Source organism: Trachypithecus francoisi, unplaced genomic scaffold, assembly GCF_009764315.1.
Source record: "Trachypithecus francoisi isolate TF-2019V2 unplaced genomic scaffold, Tfra_2.0 Lachesis_group13, whole genome shotgun sequence".
Classification (NCBI taxonomy): Eukaryota; Metazoa; Chordata; class Mammalia; order Primates; family Cercopithecidae; genus Trachypithecus; species Trachypithecus francoisi.
Window position 1 is genome coordinate 6,244,353 of NW_022681458.1, and position 27,727 is coordinate 6,272,079.

Here is a 27,727-nt window from a genome sequence, read left to right on the forward strand (position 1 = left end):
ACATCATAAGCCGTTAAATTGTTATATAATTATTAGTCATTACAAGTGATTAAAAAATGGACAATTAATGACCCATTAATTTACCTTTTGAACATATATCAAGTGCCTAATGTACACATATACAGGGCTTGCTTTCAAGTGTAAAAAATCTTATTTTTTGAAGTATTCCCTCGCTAACACACACACACGCCTGCACACACACACACACAAGTTCCAATCTAATCTCTAATACAATAAAGGAGGAAAAAAAAATAGCAACAAAAACAAATCATAAAACCGGCCACCCCGACAATGAAAATTAAGCTGGTTTCAGGAAAGAACGGAATAGGCCTAATTGATATATCCTTTAACAGCACAAAGACTGCGGTGCAAGCAAAACGAAATGGTCCAAGATGATGGAGGACTCAGGAGAAAAGGCCCAGAAGACCGCGTACATTCACCGACGCTCTAGCTCAAGGAATTAGGTGGCACCAACGGGCTCATTAATACAGCTCCCCTGGTTGTGGACTCACCTGTAATTAGGACCAGGCAGCTGCAGACATTTAATGTGAGGTGGGGTTCTTTGTACACCAGGATTTCAATCTCTGGAAGCCAAGCATCAAGAGCACACCGAGGTTCCCTGACTTGCAGCACAACCTTGGTAAAATCACGCAACCTCTCCCAGCTCGGGCTCTCGGCATGGGTTAGACATGCCCATGTGAGCTGTTACTGGGAAGGGACGAAAGACAAATGGAATGGCTTCTGTAAAAGTGCTTTCCAGAATGTTAATTGCAACACAAACATAAAAAACCTGGGGCAATGAGGTCAAAGGACTAACATAGATCTGCCTAGACCAGGAACTACTCTGCCAGATAAATACCCATCCACCAGGATGATGTACACAGCGTGTAATCAGAGGAAGCCCTAATAAGCCACAGGCTGTGGCCGTGCTAGCACCTGGCACACAGAGCCCTTCCAGCGCCACTGCCCAGCTTTCCCATACACCCAGACCCCACTGTCTCTCCCTCCACAATAATGCAGGTCTGTTCTAGGACAGAAGTCTCCCATGTGAGAGCACAAAACTGACCCTGGAGACAGTTAAGCAGAGAGATGATAATTTGTAATTTACCTCTTTGACATGGATCTTGACCTGGTCTAACAACTATTATCACAGTCAAAGTTCTGCACGTAGGTTTTCCTATGGTTGTACGAATTACAAGGTTAAGAAGAGGCTGAGGTTTTGGTGGGGAGCACGCCCTAGCACAGTGCAGATCATACATACAATGTGATGCTTTAAACTGGGATTTGACACCTGACTAGAAGGTTCAGAAGACGCATGCAAGAATATTAAATTCTATATACCAGCAGTCCCCAACCTTTTTGGCACCAAGCACGGGTTTCATGGAAGACAATTTTTCCAAGATTCAGGGGTTGGGGGGGCAGGTGGGGGATGGGGATGGTTTTGGGATGAAACTGTTCCACCTCAGATCGTCAGGCATTAGATTCTCATAAGGAGCATGTAACCTAGATCCCACGCATGTGCAGTTCACAATAGGGCTCGTGCTCCTAGGATCTAATGCTGCCGCTGATCCGACAGGAGGCGGAGCTCAGGGAGTAATGCTCGCTTGCCAGCTGCTCACCTCCTGTGCGGCTTGACTGGAGACCCCTACTGTATACAAAACATGCTGGGATGCAAAAAACCAATCCACGCATAAAACCACACTGTGGACCACTCAGATACATCTTTATCAGCTCGTTCTAGGAGAGGGGGAGTGAAGGGAGAAAGGGTACCAAGCTGTTTGGAGAAGAAGAAATGAAAACAATTCTTTGTACCACTATCAGGTTGTACTCCTGATCGCACATGAACGGGAAACCCCTCTTTCTGTAGGTATCAGGGGCCTTTAAAATCCCACATGCCATACAGCTACCACAAGGACACCATAATTGAACAGTCATAAACCATGCCCAGTAAAAGTTGGGGTGCATTGGCTCTAAAATGTCAAACAAAAACACCCTGATCCTGTCTCCCCGACTGAACAGATGCCACGACACAGGCCCCTGTGTTCCTCTACGGCACAGCCACCTGCAGCAGAGAAAGCTCCTAACACGCCACTCAGGAAGACAAGAAACTCAAATGCATCTGAAGACAGACTAAAACTGACGCTCTCCAAAACCTAACTGCAGGGAACGACAGTGCTGAATGCACCCTCCAAGAATATACAGGCAGAGCCTGATCTCTGCTCTCTTCCTCCCAAGGTGCACGTGTAATGCTCAAAAGGGCCCTGTCGTTACCTATACATGGCTTGCTACCACCTTGAACATGACTTGGCCTTCTGAAGGGAGGATTTACTTTTGTCGCTAAGTTGTAACTATCTTAGGTGACCTTTCAGCATGTAAGCTGAGAAATCCCATTGCCAACACTACATCCTTCCTGACCTTCCGAAGACCTGACTACAGTCTCATGTCAGACACGCACTCTGTCTGTCCGGAAGAGCTGCTTGCTGCCACTCAAAAAGCTGGTTCTTCATATGACGTGGGAGAAACGTCTCTTTAAAAAAGACTCGCAAGCTGGGCGCAGTGGGTCATGCCTGTAATCCCAGCACTTTGGAAGGCTGAGGCTAGAGGATCACTTGACTTGAGGCCAGGATATCAAGACCAGCCTAGCCAACATGGCAAAAACCAGTCTCTACTAAATATACAAACAACTAGCTGGGCATGGTGGTACATGCCTGTAATCCCAGCTATTCAGGAATCTGAGGCAGGAGAACTGCTTGCAACCAGGAGGTAGAGGTTGCAGTGAGCCTAGGTCGTGCCACTGCACTCCAACCTGAGTGACAGAGACCCTGCCTGAAAAAGGAAGGAAGGGAGGGAGGGAGGGACGGAGGAAGGGAGGGAGAGTGGAAGGAATCACAGGACCAGAGAACAATGTCTACAAGGAAGGAACTTTATTTTTCTGTAATCCTTCATGTTCATGTATCCAGGCCCTAGGAGAACAAATGAACACGGACTTTCAAAAAATTTCATGCCAAACACTGAAATCACCATTTTAACCTTAAGAATAGAAAAACTTGTATATAGGTAATTTCCTAGATGTGGCAAGAGGCAAACAGAGCCACGCAGAATCTGACAGGTGCAGAGCCGCTGGCTGTAGGGCGATCTAGGAAGGGGAGCCCTGTGCAGCCCCCACAGACGGACCTGCAGCCCCCAGCTGCCAAGTCCACACGTCCAGCCTGCCCCAAGCCCCCAGTGTCTCCCTCCCCCAGGGCTCTGCTAAGAATCCAAACAGTTGGGTATCCATGGTCCATGTCCAGCTCAGCTGCCCAGGTCAAGCAGAAATCATCTTGTGGAGCCAGCTCACCCTGTCCCACAAGTCACACGATCTCGCCTGCGAGCAGGAGCGAAGACGCTCCCAGGCTGCTGGGAAGGACCCCCAGAAAACGGCCTAGGCCGTCACACTTCTTCTCCACCCCTGGGCAAGACACAAGGTCATGTTTCTGGGTGACTGATGTTTACCCTCCCTAGCGGACCTTAACTTCACGGAGGAAGGGACCCTGCCTGCGCTTCCGAATCTGCCTCCAGCCCCTGACCAGAGGCACAGTGGGTGGGAAGCTGGTGCTCAGACGAACAAGTGACTGGATGGATGAACCAGCTTGCTAGCCTGCTTCCCAATACCTAAAGCCACTTGCTAGTAGCCATCTGGCAACTCCATGAATGAAAGAAAAGTAAACAGGACTACACAAGTGAACAGGAAAGTGAATGCAATGTTTCTTCATTAATTTTTAACAATGTCCTTTTGTTATAAGACACTAAGAAGTCAAATGTTGAAGAAGCAAAGAATAAGGTCCCTGGCCTTTTAAATGAACCTTGGTACAGAGTCAATCAGGAACGCAGACTCCGCAGGGCAATAGAAGCAGCTGGATTATTTTTTCTTTTATTTACAAGCCGAACATTACGTAGAAATTACACGGTTTTCCTTCATGTTTTCTTTCTACCATATATAGGTATAAAAAGTAAATAAACAAAGTAAGCCCTAGGGCAAAAAAGAAGCCAGAGAGTCATCGAGATAGCTGAATAAACTGAGTCTGCAAGCGGGCAGGGGCCCTGCTGGCGGGGTGCGTCCCCTGAGACAGGCCCTCCCCAGACCTGTGGGGAGAGCGGGCAGGGGCCCTGCTGGCGGGGTGTGTCCCCTGAGACAGGCCCTCCCCAGACCTGTGGGGAGAGCAGGCAGGGGCCCTGCTGGCGGGGTGTGTCCCCTGAGACAGGCCCTCCCCAGACCTGTGGGGAGAGCGGGCAGGGGCCCTGCTGGCGGGGTGTGTCCCCTGCCAGGCCCTCCCCAGACCTGTGGGGAGAGCGGGCAGGGGCCCTGCTGGCGGGGTGTGTCCCCTGAGACAGGCCCTCCCCAGACCTGTGGGGAGAGCAGGCAGGGGCCCTGCTGGCGGGGTGTGTCCCCTGAGACAGGCTGTGTCCCTCTTGGTCAAGCTATGTCATTTCTCTAAGCCTCGATTTCTTCAACAGTATATAAACCTTACAATGTTTAACTTTCCTTTAGGATTTTTACTTTGTTATTGTTAGGGATCGCTAAGTACTGAACAAAGCTTCTCCTCAGCAACTACTTTTATCACTAACAATGAGAGTGTTTGTGATTTAAGTGAAAAAATATATATAAGAAACCATATACCATATAACTACTACATAAAATATGCAGAGTAACCCTGATTTTATTTTTAAAATGTATCTTCATATGAAAATATTTGAAGGACAAAAAAAATGCAACAGTCACAGAAGTTACAGCATCACAGGTATTTGCTTTTCAGATTCCATAAAGTTCGAATACTTTTTGTTTTTTTCTTGAGACAGTGGCTCTGTCACCCAGGCTGGAGTGCAGTGGTGCGATCTCGGCTCACTGCAACCTCTGCTTCCCAGATTCAAGCAATTCTCCTGCTTCAGCCTCCTGAGTAGCTGGGATTACAGGCACTCACCACCACACCCAGCTAATTTTTTGTAATTTTAGAAGAGATGGGGTTTCGCCATGCTGTCCAGACTGGTCTCAAACTCCTGGCCTCAGGTGATCCACCTGCCTCGGCCTCCCAAAGTGCTGGGATTACAGGCGTGAGTCACCACACTCGGCCAAAATCTGATAATGAGAACGTATTATGTCTTTTTTTCTTTTTGAGACGGAGTTTTGTTCTTGTTGCCCAAGCTGGAGTGTAATGGCGCAATCTCAGCTCACTGCAACCTCCACCTCTGGGGTTCATGTGATTCTCCTGCCTCAGCTTCCTCAGTAGGTGGGATTACAGGTGCACGCCACCACACCCAGGTAATTTTTTTGTATTATTAGTAGAAACGGGGTTTCACCATGTTGGCCAGGCTGGTCTCAAACTCCTGATCTCAGGTGATCTGCCTGCCTCGGCCTCCCAAAGTGCTGGGATTACAGGTGTGAGTCACCGTGCCCGGCAGAGAATGTACTACTTCTAAAACATGAAACTGGAATGGAAATCTCCTGTGCCTATGAAAACAGACACTCGTCACAGCACTACCTGGGGAGGTGTGACATGAGCTGTCACAGCAACGGTGACGCTTTATCTCAATATTTTAAAATAAAAATATTTAGAAATATCAGTCCTTATTCTCCCCTTGCCAACCCCCCAACTTGACGAAAACAAAACACTTCCAACACAGAGGTGGCTGCCTGTCCTCAGACTTGAATGTGCTGGGTATGGTATGGAACTCAACCCAAATTCTTACCCTGAAATCCCGACCCTCAGGGGAAAAGTGGGGCCTCTGCCAGGTGACTGATCACAAGGGTGGAGCCCTGTGATGGGTTAAGCGCCTTTATGGGAAGGGACAGGCGAGGGCTCATGTCCTCTGTTCTCCACTATGTGAGCACACAGCCCACCAGGAGGATGGCCCTCGGCAGGCACCACACCCACCAGCACCTGGCCCTGGACTCCCATCCTCCATAACTGGGGAAAACAAAAGTCTGTTGTGTAAGCCACTGGGTCTTGTTAGAGCAGCCAGAACGGACGAAGACAGGCTGTTTGGCAGGAAGGCACCATCATCCTGACATCCTCCAGTATTCATTAATTGATAACATTATTTTTATAAGGAACATTCATCAATTTATGGAAAACTCATGTATGTTAACCATGATAAACATAAAAGCAAAGGAGTCACTGTGCAGACTCAACTTATCCAGACAACTGAGTCCCTGATATCCTGCATCAGGGACTGGCAAGCTCTCTGCACGGGGCCAGAGTGTCAATATTCTGGGCTTTGCAGGCCGCAAAGACCCTCATCTCTGCTGTCACAGCTGGAGAACAGCCCAAACCCGCTGCAGCCCATCGACACAAAGCATGGCTCTGCGTCACCAAAAGTCTATTTGCAGCCAGGCGTGGTGGCTCATGCCTATAATCCTAGCACTCTGGGAGGTCAAGGTCGGCGGACTGCCTGAACTCAGGAGTTTGAGACCAACTTGGGCAACATGGTGAAAATCCGGTCTCTACTAAAATATAAAACATTAGCCAGGTGTGGTGGCGTGTGCCTGTAATCCCAGCTACTAGGGAGGCTAAGGCACAAGAATTGCCTGAACCTGGGAAGCGGAGGTTGCAGTGAGCTGATCGCACCCCTGCACTCCAGCCTGGGTGGCAGAGCAAGACTCTGTCTGAAGAAAAGGAAGAAAAGTCTATTTATGAAAACAGGCAGCAGGCCTCATGCACGGACCCGGGGACGCCTCCTCTACACAGCTTTACTTCAACATTCACGGCGCCTCAGCAGCGCGGTGGCCGACAGTGACCTTGCTCCCCGAAGGTTCACCTCTCGGAAGAGCTCCAAGGGCCTCCCTGCACAGTTCTTCCAAGTCTTACTAACATCCCACCAACGTTCACCGGCACGGCTAGAAATGAGGTTTGCTCCCCACAGGACGTTCTCCCAACAGAGGTGGCACGAGGTGCCCGGAATAAACGTGAGTGGAGGGAAGAAGCGGCTGTGGGCCCCCAGCGACTTCGTGCTGCCTCTCAGGGGAACCCTGCGCTGCTTCAGCACTGCACTGGAAAAGGCGAGAAGAAACGTGGAGGCCGTGAAGGACTAACTAGGACCAACGTGCTGAAATGCAGCTAAGTATCTGAGAGGCAGAGATGCGTGGGAAGAGACGGCGGGCTCAGAAAAGGAACCTCACTGCTACAGGAAAGAAAACGTCAAGTCTGAGAACTCATGTCATCTTTGAAACTGAGTTGAACAGTGAACGTACAGAATCTCTACAACTGCATCTGAAGACTACTTGAAACATTTAAAAGAACAACACAGACTGCCCCATTTGGAGGAGGTCCCGGAACAGTCCGTCACTGCTTTCATAGCTCGTCTTCGGGGTCAGGGCGCGGCGAGTCCTCCATCTCCTCCCAGCTCCGAGCGGCTCTGGCACTCTCCAGAGAGCCCCAGCGTGGCTGCCCTGCTCTGCCCCCAACAACCCCCTTGGCACCAGAGCAGGGGCACAGGTGGCTCTGCCCCCATGGATTAAACCAGAAGGGGAGAGGACCCTACAAGTGATTTCCACCACTCCTGCCAGCAATGCCACCCTCTGCCAGAACACCATGCCTCTCCCAAGTTCCCAAGTTGAAAAGACTGGATTTAGAAACATCAGTCTTTATTCACCCCACACCTTCCTATCCCCAGGGTGACACCACCTCTCCCGCCCACCCCACGCATCTCCACAGGCTCCTCTCTCATAGCCCACGTCTGGAGCTACAGTCATCTGCCAAGATCTGACCCCCTGCAGAACCTCAGCCCTTCTAGGAGAACTTTCTGTCTGATTTGTGGCCGTTCCTGAAGGCAGATGATCAATAATGAATAAAATCACCTAAAAACAATTCCAAAAGGCTGGTCCTCACTCGCTGCTGTGAGTCCTACCGTGTCATGTTATTATGTTTTTGGTGGGAAAGTCCAGACTTGATACTCACTCTCCTCCTTTCAGTTCTCTCCTTAAAGCCTGATATCAAATATTGAAACTGCTTTAAAGGACGGGATTGGATTAAGCATGGGCAATGACAATAAAGAAATGGCTCACAAACAAGTTTTACAGAGCCCATGGATGAACAACAGCTCAAGAAATGTTCTATCCTGTATACAAAAAGGCCCCATCGGTGACACCAGGCTGTTCTCAAGCCATGTCTTGTTGCCTCTTCTGAACACAGCACTTTATATCCAAAACATACCTGAGAGTCGCCTCCGGAATGGAGTGCTCTCGACACTAACGCCCACCCATCAATGACGTGTTTCCGCCACCCACGTGCACAAGTGCAGGCAGGACTGATTTCTTGAAGTGCCTCCTGTATCGTGAACTGAAAGTAAATTCCCAGCCATGCGCATTTACCGTCCTGGAAGACCCTCTCCACGTTCAGCCCGTAGGTAGCACACGTCTCGTAGTACGTGCACCGTTTCAGGTCATTGGAGAGCTTCCTCGCCCTGGCGTCATCGATGACCCTCGGGTTAGTAGAACTTATGGCATCTGGAACAGAAGACCAAAAAAGTAACGGCATGGTGACAACGACAGCTCTGACTACTTCCCACACTCCCCACGTCGCAGAAAACCGGTACCTTACTCAACAGAAATGTAATCAGTCTATGAATCTGGAGTTTGTAGAGCATAGTTTGCCTCCCAAAGAACAGGTTCAAACACCAGAGAAAGTTATTCATTAGTAGAAATGTGTTTTGCAGGAGAGCTTCTGAAACTGAAATTTCACAATGTTCAGAAAGAAGCAACAAGATTTCAATGTGGGTCTGAAGGACACGTACTTCCGAAAGAAGGAAAAACCACACACCCAGTCCCTATGTGCAGGTCCCTTCTGAGCACCACGCAGGTGCCTAAGCATATTCCCTACACTGGCATTATTCTTCCAGGCGTGGTTGCTTGTCCAATGACCCATCTAATAAATGCTCAGAGCCCCCATTTTGGGTCTGTTCCTGTTCTATGCACAGGGACACCCCAGTGAATGAAACAGACATTTTAGCTGGCCAGAGAGGCAAGCAGAAAATAAAGACGAATGTGATGAATGGTTCTGAATGTAAGATGGCCACACCGTGAGTGATGCTGGGAAGGAGGTCAGGAGGCTTGGGTGAGTCTGGGTTTTAGAGCCCTTGCTGAAGGGATCAGGGAATCCTCACCTGCAGCAGGTGGGTGCAGCAGGCACTGCCTGGGGCAGAGTGCCTGAGGCAGAGGGCGGCAGGGCAGCTGGTGCATGTGAGGGAGATGCTGCGGGGGTGAGGCCTAGGGGGTGAGGGAGGTGTGCGGAGAGGGGAGCAATGAGTCCCCTGAGGTTTTGATGGACCTCCTCAGGGTCACAGGTGACCTGAATCCCCCCAATCTAAGTCATGTGTGCACATGGGGGCGTTTGAGCAGCTGCAGAGATGTTGGCACCAGTTTCCTAAAAAAGAAACTGAGCCTTTTTTTTTTTTTTTTTTTTTTAAAGTTCAGCTGCCAGGATCCCCCAGCCTCAGCCCCGCCCCATTCATTCTGTTACTATTGAGTTACAGTGGCACATGGAACACAGAAATAAGGAGCTGGAATGTGAACAGCCACGAGGCTTAGGAGTGATAGAGGACTTTTCACAGACGGTTTTCTTTTTCTTTCTTTCTTTTTTTTTTTATGAGATGGAGTCTCACTCTGTCGCCCAGACTGGAGTACAGTGGCATGATCTGGCTCACTGCAACCTCTGCCTCCTGGTTTCAAGTGATTCACCTGCCTCAGGCTCCCAAGTAGCTGGCATTACAGGTACCCACCACCACGCCCAGCTAATTGTTTGTATTTTTAGTAGACACAGGGTTTCACCATGTTGGCCAGGCTGGTGTCAAACTCCTGGCCTCAAGTGATCCACCCGCCTGGGCCTCCCAAAGTGCTGGGATTCCAGGCGTGAGCCACTGTGCCCACCCTTCAGAGACAGTTTCCTAACCTGAATCTTTTTCATAGGGCTTGAAGGCTCTTACGCCAAAGAAAACAATAAGCGACTCTTTAAACAAAAATCCACCAACAGGATTTCTCTACCAGCCAAAGAAATAGTAGCAAAGTTATACTGCAGAATGACCACCTTTGACATTTTATTTTTGTGGAGGAAGGGCATTTGGTAACTCCATTTTCTGAAGTATATTTAAAACGTGACGTCCGGAGGAATTTATCCCGTTTTTCCTTTTCTCATGTTATTTTCTCAGCCCTATGAAATACTGACCTCTGTAGTTAAGGGTTCCTCCTTTGACAATCGCCACTACAGCCTCCATAGGCTGCACCCCTGTTCCAGGGATACGGTTAAAGGGCACCTCATCCTGCCTTCTTGTCTTGCTGATTAGTAAATCTCACTTGCATTTCACAACATTTAAGAAAATAGTTTTTTTTTTTTCTTTAAGTACAAACATTTCTTTTTAATTGTAGAAAGAAGTTAGAAGTCCATGATGTTTCAATGTTCTAGGATAATTCTGAAAACACAGGCCATGTGGCATCCACCTGGCTTCCACGAGACCCTGACCTGTGGCCCAGCGATCCCGCAGCCCCTCCGTCCTCAGTGGCTCACTCGGTTTCTGTCAACTTTCCGCTTCAAAGGTGCACCATGGGAGTCTCTGCCACTGCATGGAAATGGGCTTCTGCACTCGCATTTTGGTTCTATACCTGTCTCATTTTCATTCCGCTTTTAACTCCGTAGCTTTTTACAGATCCTGCTTCTCCCTCAAATCAATTTCATTTGCAAGTCTTTAAAACAGAACCTGTTTAACAAACATTAAATGATTACCTCATTCATTCCCATCTTGTCCAATTACGAACATTCGTGTAGTCCTTAGCTGCTGCCCAGAAAGAGCTCCTGCTGGCAGAGCTGCCCCTCCTGCCAGCGGGCGGAGGCCTCACCCCAGCCCAGGCATTCTTTGGCAATGAACCTAATTCCTCTTCGGTTCTTTCCCATCCCATATGCTCTGACCTCTCTGGCTGCCTACCCCAAACCAGCAGGAACAGAAATGCCAGGTGCCCTCTTGGACAACGTGGTCCCTCTTTTGTCTCTGGCAGCCCAGGAAGCCAAGCCCCTGCAAAAGCAGCCGAGCACAGGCTTTACAGAGAGCAAGTCTGCAGGCAGGAAGCCAGCGTCGCAGCAGGGACCCTCAGAGCCCACGTGCATGCCAGCTTCCTGCCACCGGGCTGCTGGGGTGCTCCTTGAAGTCTAGGTAAGGACCAAGAGAATCCCACAGGTGAGGAATGCAGCCCTAATTGGAACTTTTCGTTCTGGTTCATCTGGGGGTGGTCCAGCTAAAAGGAGTCCACGGGGAGGGCATGGGGCCGGCTTACCTGCTCACCCCAGGAGGGTGTGCGGCCGGCTTTACCTCCCCACCCCAGAGGCCACCCTCGCACATGCAGACACTCCCTTGTGGTCTTCCTGGGCATCTTTCCACATCCGATCAATGGATGTCCATGGAATTCACGGGAATAAATGGGGGTACTTTCTTTCACTCAAGGACTTCAACTTCATTAGTGTTTCCTGAGAATCTAAGTAGCCATCCCGGCAGGAGGCTGGATGTGCCCCTCGGCTCAGGCAGGAGACTCAGAGGGATATGCTGTCTCCAGGGGCAGGGATAGTCGGGGGTGGGGTTCAGGATCCCAGGCAGGGCCCTTGGAACACCAGTCACACATTGAAATATGAGGGACAAAAGCAGCCACCATTAGATGCCTATCACCTACCCATGGATGCACTGAGTGTCTTTTGGGAATTCCTGTTGAACCCCAGCAGAGCCCCGGGGGTCAAGGTCACACAGCAGCAGCCAGTCACATGCAGGTGTGTGTGGTCCCAACTCCCAGGATCTCAGACACTCCCTTCCTACTGACGGAACATGGCTGTGTACTCAGAACTCCGAGAACAGACACTGATCGCAGAGAATCTTTCCAGGCTGGGAACTTCACTGCCACTTTTCACAGTGAGTCCAAGCAAAAGCCCATTCTGAGTCCTAAAATCAAACCTTCTGAGCTCCAGCAGCCCACGAGCGGTGTCTGCACAGCCCCGAAGGACTGCTCAGAAATGCCATGGTCGGGCCTGCGGGAAGGGGAGCTTATCTGGAATTTCTCTATTCGACTTCAAGGCAGCTTCAAGCAGAATCTGCTGTGGATGAGCATCCACTTGAAAACACGATTAGGAATTTTCAAGATGTCACCTCAAATACAGCAATTCTGCATTCTCACAAGAACCAAGGGCTTTTTGGTGGTGCGGCCTTGTCTCCTGGTGAACACTAGAGGGCGTGTTAGGCCTAAGAATCCCTCCTCCCTTCTGTGATAGGAAAAACAGAGCTCTGGCTCTGAGGGTTTCAGGAGGGAGAGTGACCGGTGGCTACTCCAAGAGTTCTTTAAAAAAAAAAAAAAAAAAAAAAAAAAGGTGGAGAGGTGCTCTCCAGGAAGCCCAACTCTAACACCTCCCATCTATCACACTGAGAAGATGCTTTTAGTTTTTTTTTTTTTTCTTGAGATCGAGTCTCCCTCTACCAGGCTAGAGTGCAGTGGCACAATCTTGGCTCACTGCAACCTCCACCTCCCCAGATTCAAAAGATTCTCCTGCCTCAGCCTCCCAAGTAGCTGGGATTACAGGTACCCGCCAGCATGCCTGGCTTTTTATTTTATTTTATTTTATTTTTTTGAGACAGAATCTTGCTCTGTCACCCAGGCTGGAGTGCAGTGGCATGATCTCAGCTCCCTGCAACCTCTGCTTCCTGGGTTCAAGTGATTCTCCTGCCTCAGCCTCCTGAGTAGTTGGTATTACAGGCATGCGCCACCATGCCTGGCTAATTTTTCTATTTTTAGTAGAGACGGGGTTTCACCATGTTGGCCAGGCTGGTCAACTCCTGACTTCAAGTGATCCACCTGCCTAGGCCTCCCAAAGTGCTGGGATTACAGGTGTGAGCCACCATGTCTGGCTGCAAAATGCTTTTAGTTTACGCCACACTATTTATCTGGGCTTCTGTAGGTTCCTGATCAAGCAGCCAATCATTTGCCTGCTCAACCTCCTACTTAGACCACACCCAGTACGGTATGGACAGCTGATGTCCTAATGAGAAACGTCTTGCCTCAGAGCATGGACGGGCATGTCAGATAGGCTAATTTTAAAAGAATTTGCAAAACAGTCTATTAACAGCCACAACAAAAATGAAGGGATATACAATTTTTCCTGACGGGATCATTTGTCAGTTACCCGTATTTCTGACAAAGCAGTTTTAAAGCTAACCTCCACCTGACTTTTAAAAACATCCTATGTGACATCGTAGACCCTAGTGGCAGACCCCAGCACAGCCATGGGTCTGTGATCAAGAACGAGGATGCTGTGCCTCAGTCCATGTGACAGCCACTCTACTAACAGACCAAGCGTGAAGTGACCTGATGGAAAACAAGAAACGTGCCCAGCATAATTCTACGCTCTCTGAGGCGCCTGCTAGATTAAATATGAGATACAGATCACAAGACGGTGACAAGTAGAACTTAATAAACGGAACTGCTCTATGTTGAAAATCAGCACTGTAAGGCCGGGCGCGGTGGCTCAAGCCTGTAATCCCAGCACTTTGGGAGGCCGAGATGGGCGGATCACGAGGTCAGGAGATCGAGACCATCCTGGCTAACACTGTGAAACCCCGTCTCTACTAAAAACTACTACAAAAAACTAGCCGGGCGAGGTGGCGGCGCCTGTAGTCCCAGCTACTCGGGAGGCTGAGGCAGGAGAATGGCGTAAACCCGGGAGGCGGAGCTTGCAGTGAGCTGAGATCTGGCCACTGCACTCCAGCCCGGGCGACAGAGCGAGACTCCGTCTCAAAAGAAAAAAAAAAAAAAGAAAATCAGCACTATTTTCAAGATGCACTGAAAGATAAGCTTTAATAGATTGTTTATAAATCATTTCATAGAACGCAGAATTAAAATACAGCAGAAAACAATATATGTATTTGGCTATATATGTTTATACACAAAACATACACACACACACACACACACACACACACACATATATTTTTTTCTCCCCAGAAAACAAGGGAAAATAGATTTATTTTTCCTAAAGCACCTAGGATATGTGTGTGTGTGTTGTTTTCAGGTTGTTAAATGAGTGGTTCCACCATAAAATCCAATCAGGAAATGTGATCATTTCAGTTTCACGATTTTTCCCAAAAAAGTGAGCGTTCAGTAGGCAATTTTTCCTTTTTAAAAGCATTTTTAAAACTCCCCCATACTGAAAATACGTAACTGTTAGAATCCTCTCAAAACAACCTACACACGAGCATCACTCACCCTGGGTTCCCACCAGAACCAGAGGAACCTCGCTCGTGTTCCGATAGTTGGCCATTCGACTGTAGTAGTGGTAAACAGTCTGGAAACTTATTTCATCCTCCAAGCTGAAGACAAATATAACAGCGTCCACCCACATGGCAAACTAGGGAGAGAAGAAGAGGAGGAGAGCAGGAGCTGAGTGAGAAGGCTTAATTAAGAACAGACGTCTGGACGGTGGCGGGCAGCAGGGACTGCAGGAATCCCCTCGGTCGTGTGCTGGGTGCCTGACTTGACTGTCACTGTCCCACACTGTCACGGCACCAACGTCCTCCTCCTGAGCACACCGTGGGCGGTGTTCCCCTCGGGAATGGGGCCTTCATTCTGTTCCCACTCAAGACGCTCTGTCTTCAGAGGACACAAACCACACAGTCTCCCCGCGGTCCTCATGCTCCTGGCCTGTCCACCTGCTGCCCCGACCAGCCAAGACGGCCCCGCAGACAGGCGGCCAGCCCCACTTCCTGCCAGAGCCTCTCAAACCCCGAGGCTTTCCACTGTACTCTCAACCTCTTAAGGAAGCCTTGCTGGACCCCTCAGCCTGCTCAGAACCTCCCCACCCCACAGTCCTCCCCACTCGCTACCGCAGCAGCCGGCCTACTCTGATGAAGGGTAAAGACTCAACCTAGGCTCAACCCTGGCTGAACTCCTGCAGCACCCCTGCAAGAAAATGACTATTTATTTTCAGGGAAATTAACAAAACTTAGGGAAGAAAGCCTGACTCTTGCCATTTTGTTCTTGCTGTGCTGTACTCATTTGATTCTTGTCTTGCCAGTTTAACCTACATCGCATCCTCTTTCTGACAAATACCCACGCTGTCAGGCATATATTCATGCCTCAGTTAGTACTAATAACCATCTTGCAAAACTGGAGCTGAGTGAGTGCAGCCTCCCTGCAGGGCAGACGCTTCCCACACTCACTGCAACTGGCTCAGCAAATCTGACATCAGGTCTATCAGGCAACAAAGATCCTTCTCCTTCCAAGCGGAAATTTGAAAAACAAAACCGAAATGTATCCTGTTTCCTTTCTCTCTAGAAGCAGCTGTAGTTCCTAGATAGGTTTTTATGGCCAAGGTAATCACCTCTAATACATTTGGGGGAAGTTTTTAATGGGTTAAACTCTGACTTCCGCATATAAGTGAAAAGTGTATTCAGTTATATGTAAAACGTTTACATGAGAAAACTTAACCCAAAGTTCTAATGATAAATACAAAATTAAATGAGAACGAGGACTTGAAAACAAAGAAGGCTGGGAGAGACCTGGGAAGACTGCGATAGCAGCTCCCACAGAGTGCAGCAGTGCAGCAGGACCTAGACTGATGAAAGGCATCTCCTTTTCCTCTTCTCTGCCTTGAGGAAGGCTCTTCCTGTCTCTTCCAAACAAGCGGGAGGAGCAGACTCCCCCTGCGCCCTGAAGAGCGCTGGCTGACCGGAACCAGACCTCAGTTCCCAAACCCATGGCTGAAGCCCATTTGAACATCCACCCGGAGGAAACATGCACCGTGGCCGTCATCTCCTAAGGGTGCATTCTGACTTCCACGCTCCTTGTGTGTGAGGTACCCAATACATAACCCCCCACTCTAACATGTTCACCATCAGAAAACTGAAACTATGCTTTGGGAGTTTTTTGTTTTTTGAGACAAAGTCTCACTCTGTCGCCCAGGCTGGAGTGCAGTGGTGAGATCTCGGCTCACTGCAACCACCTCCTTCTAGGTTTAAGCGATTCTGCTGCCTCAGCCTCCCAAGTAGCTGGGATTATAGGTACACGTCACCACGCCTGGCTACTTTTTGTATTTTCAGTAGAAACGGGGTTTCACCATGTTGGCCAGGCTGGTCTTGAATTCCCGACGTCAGGTGATCCGCTTGCCTGAGCTTCCCAAAGTGCTCGGATTACAGGTGTGAGCCTCTTCTGTAGATTTTTCTATATATATAAGCTTTCGTGCTTCATATTCAATTTTGTGCTTCATATACTGCTAAGACTTGCTCCTTAATCGTGGAGAAAAAAGCTTGTTTCCAGTCACTCAAAACATTTACATGCTGGGGAAAACGGAAAATAAACTCAGGTGATTCTAAATGTTACCTACTTCTTTCTCCGATCACCAGCCACAGGAGGGCCCTTGCATTCAAGAGTTCCTTTGCAGCAGAACCCAGTCCTATATCCTCAGTGGGACTAAGAAAGAGCTGACTTTCATCAGCATCACAAACCTAGGATCCTATCAGTCAGACCTCTAACTTAGCCCTGCCTTACTATAAACTACCAGATGGTCACTGAACATGGGCTCAAACTGCTTTGCAACTAAGTTTTCACTTTTAACATGTCTTCAAGCTCTTTCCTTATTATGATCAGCATATGGTATCAATGCTAAGAAACAAAATGTTACACACTTTAACATCTTTGAAATCAGAATGCACCTAATTATTGCGGCTGTTTCACAGTTCAATTGGCAGCATCCTCCCTTTGAATATTGGTACATCCTACGGTCACTGATGTTTTAGAGTCAATGGCACATGGCACATCTGTGGCATCTCTGTCTAACCACACAGCCCTCCAATGTGTGGAGTACTAGACCTGAGGCCTCAGAAGTCCTGTATTCAATATCTTTCACTGTCATCATCTTACAATCCTATGCTGCATGTTCACAAAAAGACAGGTCCAGGAGATAACGCCAAGAAAATCTTTGACATTCAGTGTGCATTTACTAGCTCCTGGCTCCTTTCAAGTGTGTACTCGGTAAATTACGCTTCAAGTAAAACAAAGCAGGTTAAAGAAACCAAAAAAAGAGATCTTCCACACGCGTGCTTTGTTATTTCCAGAATGTTCATCTTTCCAGGAACTTCCAAAGAAATCATCATATGCTTCATACCAGCTTTCGGGGGAGACCGCCTTGCTTGGGCCAAGGCCAGGGAGGCACAGAGGCGCCAACGCCTATGGTTAGCAGAGACAGAGAAGATGAGACTCCAAATTCCACCCAGCAAGCTCTCCACATCTCACTGCTCTAGAGATCACACCACTCAAAGGCAAAGGCCAAAACACAAACCAAACTACAGACATGTCCAGATGTCATTTCCACTGGGTTCCCCAGCCAGGGCAGAGGGTGCGTTTCCTGCCTTTTTAAAAACACAGAAAGTGAAAAGCTACCATACACACCCAACTTCTCTGTAGGATTTAGTCCGGGGGGGAGGGGGAGGGGAAGACTTAGCTTCTTAGAGATGAGAAAAAAGGCAGTGACAGGAAACATTTTTTATGGGACTTCCACCTTTTTGGAAAGCACTTCACTGATTTCTAGAAGCACGTGTTGAATGAGACCTTAGAAAACAAAGGGAAAAAGAGCTGGCTTGGGTCGTCTGCATATACTCACCTGCGCCTCCGGGGGGCCCCCTTCATCTCTAATCAGCAGCAGATAGCTCTGTCCGTCAACGACAATCTCTTTCTTGAACCTGCCACCTGCCACACACACAAAACATCTCGTTACACAAGAACAGCAGAGAGTGAGGAGGGCAGACAGACGTGGGCTTCGCTTGTGGAAAAATACACCCTAGGCTGTCGCCCTGGAGGCAACTAAGGATTTAGGATGTCGCCAGCAAACGCTGAATTTTAACAGAGCTGAACTCAGATTTAAATGTTCGTCTGTAAGAACTCGTGTGCGTTTCCAGTTAGAAGGCACAGCCTCCTTCGCAATGCCAGTCACTCGTGGCCAAGAAGTGTGGACTTTTCATGTGGGCTTTCTATGTAAATTCAGGAATTCTCACTCACTGGGAAACAGAGAACATCAAAATTGTCATTCTCTTGTTGGGTTCACGAAACTGAAACAAATTTTTCATGCTTAACAGGTGCCTGATCTGCAAGCTCTTGGTAAATGACAGGGCCGAGAACCTGTATTCTCCTCAAGAGAAACCCAGTTCTTGAAAGGGAGACACAGAACATCATGAGAATGGTGTTTCCAGAGTCACAGGCCACAATTAGGGGAGGGACGCTTCACTACTACACACGGGTTAGACAGAAACTACTGGATGGGACCTCCACACACGTGGAGACAGCAGAGCAGCAGCTGACAGAAGGCGTTAGAGACCACGTGGGGTTAACGGGAGACCACCGGGACCCTGCAGGAACAGAGGAGACCACGAGGAGGGGGACGGGCATGAGGGGCCCAGTGCTACCCTGGATGTCCCGGCCCCTGATGCTCTCAGGAGGGGATGGTACAAGGTTGCTGCAGTGCCCAGCCGGCCCTCTAGGCCAGCCCTGCTCCTCCTCGGCAGCAGGAAGGACTCCACCCTGGCTCCTCTGCCTTCTCCAACGACAGACGCCCCCTCCAGATCCTGGGCTCTGAGAGCACGCTAGGGGACCCTCACAGGGATTCGGAACTCTCGTTTTAGAGAGGGGAAGGCACGCACCAGTTCCTAGCTCTCCTCTTCTGCTCCTCTGTGCGGATGTCTTCCAGAAACCCTGTCTAAACCCCACATCACTGGATCCAGAGGACAACGCTGTCAGAGCCCAGAGGCTACCTGCCAGCTCCTCTGCCGCCCAGAGACACATCTGATTCCCTCCCCTGCGACAGGAGCCTTCCCTCCTAGAATCCTGGGTCTGAACCACATCAGTGTCCGAGAGGCAAAAAATCGGAGTACCCATCCCAGCCGGAAAGTGTCCGAGGCCCTCCAGACAGGCAGCTACCCTCTGAGGCCACAGAGGGCTGACTGGGGTACTGGCCCGTTCCCGCAAACTCCCGCCGCACTCGTGTGCTCACACTCAACACCTACGCCACCATCACAGGCAGCTGCATTTGCTAAAGCAAATAAATCTGCTGTTCAGTTCACTCAATAACACAACAATGAAGAAAACCTTTTGATATTAAAGCAGATAAACTCTCCTTTTGCTGTCCCCCCATCACTGAAACAAGAGGGTGGGGCCTGCTGGAAACGGTCAGGCTGAGGTCCATTAGCAGGGGACAGAGCCGGGCCAGTCAGGGCGCCGGGTCCAGACAGGGTGAGGCCCAGCTGCACGAGGGGCCCAAAGACTCAGGGTCCCTGAATCGAGAGTGCTCATAGGCAAAAAGGAAACTGCTTTTCTAGCAGAGCTCTTGTCATCATGAAACAACCTGGGAAACATCTGACCCAGGTGGACGTCCCCACGTATGTGAAGCTGATGCAGACGGTCGCCCCCAGACCCCGATACTGATCTAGCTCTGCCTGAACCCTGGCTCTGCCACACACAGCTGTGTAGCCTCGCCTCACCTCTCCCCACCTCAGTGTCCCCAGATGCAAAGGGGATGATGTCCTAGCAGGTGAGGAGTAACAAGTTGACACAAAGCACTCTGAACAGTACCCAGCCTGGTCTTACTTGAAATTTCTGCCAAGGTTCTTTTAACCTGTTTTTATAAAAGTCATATTTAACATTGAATAAACCTGCTTACGACACAAAAATCTGCAACAGTGATAGCAATATTATTCCTCTTTAAAAAAACTTTTTAAAAAGAGATGCTGGAAACCTGCTATATCTTGGAGACATGAATCAAATGTGACCCTTTTAAGAAAAATAACATTTGAGGCTGGATGCGGTGGCTCACACCTGTAATCCCAGCACTTTGGGAGGCCAAGGCAGGTGGATCACCTGAGGTCAGGAGTTCGAGACCAGCCTGACCAACATGGTGAAACCCTGTCTCTACTAAAAATACAAAAATCAGCCAGGTGGGGTGGCTGGTGCCTGTAATCCCAGCTACTTGGGAGGCTGAGACTGGAGAATTGCTTGAACCTGGGAGGCGGAGGTTGCAGTGAGCCAAGATTGTGCCACTGCTCCAGCCTAAGACTGTGTCTGAAAAAAAAAAAAAATAATAAAAAGAAAAAAAGAAAAAGAAAAAGAACATTTGAAAAGGCAATCTGTTACTCTTTATTTGGAGAAAAATCTCCTTCATGCCCTGATCTGTGCATGGCCCCAGGTAGCAGCCCACCAGGTTCAAATCCCTGTCTAGCCCTTCCTAGCTGGGTGACCTGCGGCAAATAACTCAACTGCTCGGTGCCTCAGTTTCCTCACCTGTGAAATGAGGGTAAACAGAGCCTTCTTTAATGAGTTAATGCATGAAAAGCACTTGAATCCTGCTTAGGACAGAGAGCTCAGTGAACAGGTATCCTCATCACCCCCACCCCACTTATCTCATCCCCAAGCATTTTCATATCCCTCCGCTCTTCTTCCCTGCCTCTCACATTCACTGAAATCGTCTACACTTCTTCGCTAGGTTTCTGCACAAATTTCCCACCTGTCCGCGCCCACTCCCGGCCTTGGCTCCTCCTTCCCCTAACATACAGCACAGCAGAGGGACCGCACCGCGACATAGTCCTGACCCTGTGTCCTGAGCCCCACATGTGCTCCTCTGTGCCCTCCGGACGCTGATTGCCCTACAGGGCCCTGGCTCCAGTCCTGCCCTCTGACGGCCACCCCAGATACAAGAGTGCGTGGAAGGCCCTTCCCTGCTAGATGAATCCTAGGGTTCAACTTTGATGAAGCTTCGTCTCGCCGAGGCACGCTGGCCCCAGGTCCCATTCCTCAGTCACTAGACTGTGTCACCTCCAGAGCAAGAAGGGAGGCGTGGAGCCTGTCCCAGGGGCCCTGCAATGCCAGTGTCCCTTGGCTGCCTACCTCCCTGGGAATGGGAACTTGGGGAGTGTCACCACCCAGCTCTCGTGGAATGACCATGACGCCTTGGCAGATGACCCCCTCCCCGCTGCATTCAGGTGAGTACACGCAGGACGGATTTCACGTCCATCCTCTCCTTTGCTTCCTCTAACGTGTTTTTGCAGAGTCACGTTCACAAGTGAAGAAGCTTCCAGGTGGCTGAATCACAACATTCAAGTTACAAAAGCTTCCCTAGAAGGGCACTGAGCCTTCTCGCTTCTGCTCTTCTACAGTCTCTGGCTTTGTAACCTCAAGCAAAGGACTCCAGGCCCAACTTTCATTGCCTCTAAAAGCAGCAGTGATTCCTTCTCTCATCAGCAAGGTCTCTTCGAATCCTAAAGTCGGTTTACATTTCCCTCCCCAGATACAGAGTAAAATTAACAGTTCTTTTCAGCATTTTACAGTTTCAAACACTAGATACTGGTAATTGATTTGCATGCTTTTTTTTTGTATTACCCTTAGAAAGCAAAAATTAAATACTGCTAAGTATTTGCCACAAACCCAAAGGTGAATAATAAGATAAAAGTCAGCCAGATGCTCAAGCAACCAGGTTGTAAGAATTCAAGAGTGTCTTTACTGGGGACGTTTTCAAAAGGTCCTGCAGGGCACTACTGATAGGAGCAGGCTCAGCTCAATAGGACCACTGGGCCTTGAGAAGCCTGGGCTGGCAGGTAGGTAACACTTTAAAATTCATTTTCTGCACTTGAACCACTTTAACCACAGAAGGAGAGCCTTAGGATGACAGCATGGTTGGCAACAAGCTGGTATTCTGCCGGCACCACCACTCGCATCATTTTAAATTCAACCCCACCATTTCATCAGATCTCATCCCAGTCATTAGATTTTCATTGTTGTTGTTGTTGTTTGTGTGTGTGTGTGTGTGTGTGTGTGTGTGTGTTCTGAGACACAGTCTCACTCTGTTGCCTACGTTGGAGTGCGGTGGCACAGACAGGCTCACTGCAACCTCGACTGCCTAGGCTCAAGAGATCCTCCCACCTCAGCCTCCCAAGTAGCCAGGCCCACGGACACGCGCCGGCATACCTGGATAAATGAGATGGGGCCTCATTATGTTGCCCAGGCTAGTCTTGAACTCCTGGGCTCAAGCGGTCCACCTGCCTCAGCCTCCCAAAGGGAGATCTTTTTTCCACCAAAATTTTAGAGGATATCACCAAATTCTCATCCAGTTTCAAGCTGAATGTCGCTTTTTAAATGCCTATTTTGTTCCCGTTTCCACGTATTTTCCTGCAGGTCTGTTTTGCCCACCTGGATCCTCCCAGCACCCGATGCACACAGCTTCGCCCATGGCCCATGTGACAGATCTGCCATGAGGGATGTGCAATCTTCTCTGCTGCCAATTATGTTGACATAACATTAAATCGTATCAGGATAACTTCATTCTCAAAAAGGGTTTTCAGTCTCTCCAAATCTGACGTCCCTGTCAGACACGCATCTGGCCCAGGCACACCTGTGAACAGGTGCTAGGCGAGCTCTGCAGGCAGGGCAAGTGTCCACCCTGGAACCGCAGCACCTCCCAACGGCGGGCACCCCCAGGCTGAGGAACCAGACAGATCAGCCACAGCTGCCTGACCCTAAGGTGGAACCAGGTTGCTGGGCAGCTGTGACCGCATCTCAGTGAGAGGGGAAAACAGAGTCCCAGTCTCACTGAAATCTGTGCTTCTCCAAGACACAGGGATGTCACCGGAGGTAAACAGCATCACATGGAATCCTCAGCCTAGAGCAGAGGGAGGTGAGAACAGAACCTGCATCCTTTCTGGGCTTGGCTTTCTGTACTGAGTTTAAAGCAGAATGGAGTGCTCTTATCTCATCTGAGTTACTTGGGGATACGGCAGTACTGTCTTCTTGTCTGAACTCAACTTCAAGTACAATGTATTAGGTTTCTGTTTCACCCCAAGGCAAGTCTTCAGGGTTCCCAGAACATGTGGAAACTGCACTGGGAGCCTTGGTTTGCCCTTGAGCTTGTATTTGTAAGTGAGTCGAGGTCTTAATTTTTCCCTGAATCCCACACTGCAGAGAGAAAAGTGTATGGAAGGTGGAACTGAGTTATTTCCACCAAGATGCTGAAGTGGATGTGTTCGCCGTGAATGAATAGCACACCAGGAAGAAAAGGATACAGCTGCCCTCTTGTTTTTAAATACCTTTTTCTAAGTCCTCCTAGCCTTTCGTGATTATTTCTCTGAATCCTGGTCTCACAATATGAGAACCAGTTTTAAATGTGGGCTGCGGGGGGAAATAAAACAAGCGGGTTCCTTCGAGTTTCTGCACTCACGCGAGGTGGAGCTACAGCGGAGCCTCTTCAACACAAGTGCGGTCTACACAGAGAGCCATCGGAGAGGGGGATCATCTATGCTGTCATTTCTGCTTTCAGAAAAAAAAAAGAAAACTGAACTTTCCCGTTCCAAAAAAAAGGGCTCTTTTGGGAGTCAACACTGCAACAGATGTTTGGTATTTCTGTCATTTTGGCTAATTGAACTGAAAGCTATCAACGTATCATTAACAGTCCTCCAAGCGACAGCTATGGCAACGACAGTGTGCTTTCCAAAGCCGTCGTCTACAAAGCACTTGTTTTCCCACATCATCCCCGTTATCCCTCACCCCGTCTTATGATGCAAACATCACTGGCGACGCCCAAATCCACGCAGGAGGAAAAGGAGTTCAGACACAGAGCAAGAGCTCCACAGCCAGCACGCGGCAGGACCAAGACTCCAATCCAGACGCTCTGACTGCTTCTTACCCCTCCCTCTCTTTCCATGTGAACTTCTGCTAAGACAAGCCCTACAGAAACAAAGCCAGCAGCCTCCGTGTTTGCTGGGTTTTGCAGCACTCACAGGGTCAACATCAAACACGCAGAGAGGCGGGACTATCTTATCCTTACTCCACTCACACTCGGGGAAGGGTGGTCTCTGCCTTCAGCTCCAACAATCATCACTGTGCTTAGGAAACTAAAAAGACACCTATCTGTAACTTTCATTTTCTACTGTTGATTTTTATCTTTTTAAAGTGTTTTAAAATGTTTTATTATTATTATTTTTCTTTATGCCTGAGCTAAGGATGAAAATGACTCTTGACTTCAAAGCTGCATGTGTAGAACCCACTGTTTCCCTTTGCCATTAGAGAGGGGAGGGACCTCATGCAGTGTCTGATCAAGATGCAGTGGAGCCACCCGGTTCTTTCAGCAGGTGCAAGCTGGCCACGCCTCGTCAACCGCCCAACGCTGTGCGGTTCAGACTGGACGGGAGAGACAGGCGGAGCATGGCTGGCAGGTCCTGGGTTCCTTCCGGCCATGTGTTTGGGATTTCTTCCAGGAAAACATTTTCAAAATTCATCTACAATATTCTTTGTTGCTGAGTGCCATCATGACATCGGGAGAAAATCTGCAAACTGGATTGTTCCCTGATTATTTTTAACAAGTGGGGTGAGATGGATGCCTTGGAAAGGACCACAGGCCCTTGTTTTTCCCTAGAAGACTTAAAATTTCAATCATGAATGCGCCAGAAATTTGTAAAAAATTAATTTGGCTCGTTTAACTTGGATAAAAATACTGAAGTCAGTTACCAATGTTGGGGTTTTGGAAAAGTTTCGTATTGTGACATTTAAAAGGAATTTTGGACCACATATTTATTTATACACTGGGAAAAAGGTTTTACTGGTAACATCTTTGTTTACAAAATTTAGCCAAATCAGATTTCACTTCCTCTCTCAACTTGTTTTTTTAAAACTTACATTGTATAATAAAAAGTAACTACTCTACAAAGGTACCAGCAGTGAGTGAGGACCCCACACGTGCGGACTGCTGACTATTTCCAGGGGGGGGAAACATGCCGGGGTTCTGACCCGCAGTGAAGTGGGGCACTTAACACACGATTTTCCTGGGCAGGCCACGGTCTCTCACGGTTTTATTTAACCCAGATCTAAGCAAGGTACTAAAGGAACACAGAAAAAGAAAAAAGCCAAACTCCAGGTTAAGACAGCGGATAAGAACTTCACTGTAACTGAATTTTCTTTCCTCTTTTCCTAATAAAGCAAGGGGGAAACATGAAAGCCCGAAGGAAGGGACTTCACCATCCAACAGGAAAAAGGGCACAGCTTAACATAATAGACCTCAAAAAATGCAGGCTCTAAGGAACGAAAAGGAAGATTGGAGCTGAGCGGAGGCTCCTCGTCTCTCCTGAGCCATCAGTACCCCACCACTCCACCCCAAAGTGTGCAGGGAAGAAACAGAAGGGGCAGCCGTGGCCTCATCTTTTTGGTCTCCTGACTGAGGAATGGAAATGACAAAGCCTTGGAAGTGAATGGCCTGGCAGAGGCTCTCTGGAGGCGAAGAAGATGCCAGCGGTGCCTGGTGAGTGGGAGAAGTGAGCCACGCAGGGGGGCACCTCAAGGGGAACGATGATACATTCCTCCCACCCCCCAGGACAGGTGAAGGGAACCTGGAAGAGGAGGTGGTAAATTCCCAGGAAGAGCAGAGCTCTGGTCCCTAATGAAGGGCAGACTCCTTCAACGGGAGGCAGCTCCCTCTGACTACAGAGGGATGGCAGGGCATGGATGTTCAGCAAATCCTGGGATCTCTGGAAGAACGGCATCCAGTCTCAGGTCCCGCAGCATGGGCAGTGACACTAGACAGATGCCCCCAAACGCCCCTGCAGCTGGCTGGGAGAGGTGGCTGAGCTCCAGCAAATGGGAATGTGGACAGAATGGTCCAGCCCATCTCATCCGGGACACTCAGGATGACAGCATCTCCTCTCCCTCACCTTCTCCCACCACCGGAAGCAGGGCGGTGAGAGGCTCCCAACAGCCCAGATCTGACTCAGAATGAGGGAGAACCCTTCCAGTGGTCAGCGTCAGTCTCGGTCAAGACAACGTCTGGGAAGAGAGGTCCAAGCCCAGAAGGCTGAAGAGCAGGGCTGGGAACATAATGCAAAGGCTCCCCAGCAGGGAAAACAGGAAGGTGGGAGAGGCTTGGGAATAGGAAGGAGGGAAGGGAACAGAAGAGAAACAAAGCAACAATGGAGAAGAAAACAAAACTCAGAAAGCAGAAGGAAGTCCCTTAAACCGCTTCCCACTCCAATGTGACTTAAGAAAGAACAGCCATTCCGTGAGACGAGAAACTCCAGGATGAGAATTTGAAACAACATGAGATAAAATGGAAACGTCCAGATCTGAGGATCAAAACAGCATTTGGGGAACTGAGGAATAAAATTAGAAAAAGTAAGGAGCAGGAGAGACAAGGCTGAAAGAACGGCTTGAAACAGACACAGTCAATGAGATTAAAAAGACAGAGGTAAAGTATTTAAGAGAGAAGTTCATTGACAAACGGACCTAAACAAAAGGATAAATGGTATCTCTGACAACACATCCCCAACAAAAGGACTCAAAGACTATTCGAAGATAAAAGACAAAGGAATGTTCCTGAGACGCAGAAAGATCTGAATCCGCAGATCAAAAGTGCACGCGATATCCCAGGACAATGTGACACAGATTCACAGCTTTCAAGATGAGAAAACCGAGGTCTGGGGAAAAACAGCACACGCTGGCCGAGGTGGGGGGCGGGGTTCTTATTGGCTGCAAGACCTCTGAGCAGCAGGGTTTCAAAGTGAGTTCCAAGGAGCATTTTTCCAAGGAGGCATCAGCGAGTTCAAAACTGGCTCCAGGGCCGGGTGCGGTGGCTGATGCCTGTCATAATCCCCGGGCTTTAGGAGGCCAAGGTGCGAGAAGCGCTTGAGCTCAGGAATTTAAAACCAGCCCTGGCAACACAATGAGACCGACTCTATAAAAAATTTAAAATTTTGCCAGGCATGGTGGCACAGGCCTGTAGTCCCAGCTACTAAGGAGGCTGAGGCAGGAGGATCGCTTGAGTCTGGAAGTTTGAAGCTGCAGTGAGCCATGACTGCCCCACCGCACTCCAGCCTGGGCAACAGAGTGAGACCCTGTCTCCGAAATAAAAATAATTAAAAAAAAAAAAAAAAAGTCTGCTTTAGATATTTTAAAATATATATATACACCTGTTTTTTTAAACTGTATCACAGTAACAACAAACCTGCACTCAAGTGTGCTACTGAATAAAAGTGAGACCAAGAACACGGAACACATGGGTAAACTCCTGTGCAAAGCAGAGCCCACCTGCTGTGGCTTAGGCTGGAAGACTGCAGCTTCACACTGGCCTTTCAACAACCTTGGCCTGCATTTGTTTGCACCTGAAAATTATGCAGACAAGCACACAGCTGTGGGAGGCATCCAACCTTCTCATGAGTGACATGTCAGGTAAGCAGTAAGGACTGTTAACTAGCTGACTCTTCAAAGTATGTTATGGTGGGTTTAATGTTTACCATGACTTAGAAGGCTTCTATCTGACAACTTCCAAGGAATGAGAACAGTTGCTTTTACTGACCCACCTTGGAATTCTTGAAGACCCGCTACTCCTATTATTTAAAGACTCTGGATCTATTTAATTGAAGAGCGCTTGAAATTACAAGTAGGTTGATAAAGAAAGGGTTAAAGAAAGGGTGGGGAGAAGTCCTTCTGAACCCCCTCGGCACATCTCTGAATGCACACAAGCAGGAGGATGGCCTGAACACAGAAGGTGGAGGTTGCGATGAGCCGAGATCACACCACTGCACTCCAGTCTGGGTGTCTCCCCGCCAAAAAAAAAAAAAAAAAAAAAGGAGAGGACTTACCTGAGTAGCTCAGGAATTACTGATACAAAGTAAACAAAAACAAACTTAACTGGATGAAAAACCAGATATAAAACTGAAACCT

The 27,727-nt window shown here is 48.8% G+C and overlaps 1 protein-coding gene across 8 annotated transcripts in view; it reads right to left on the minus strand.

Moving 5' to 3' along the window:
• The window catches only part of AGAP1 (ArfGAP with GTPase domain, ankyrin repeat and PH domain 1), a 637,917-nt gene that overhangs the window by 378,525 nt on the left and 231,665 nt on the right, over window positions 1–27,727 (minus strand). For all 8 annotated transcript variants that reach the window (XM_033229802.1, XM_033229800.1, XM_033229801.1 and 5 more), the window contains 3 exons: window positions 17,649–17,734; window positions 14,258–14,399; window positions 8,345–8,479 (listed from right to left, as the gene is read on the minus strand). In XM_033229802.1, coding sequence (XP_033085693.1) covers window positions 8,345–8,479; window positions 14,258–14,399; window positions 17,649–17,734 — 363 coding nt within the window. The remainder of the gene's footprint in view (window positions 1–8,344; window positions 8,480–14,257; window positions 14,400–17,648; window positions 17,735–27,727) is intronic.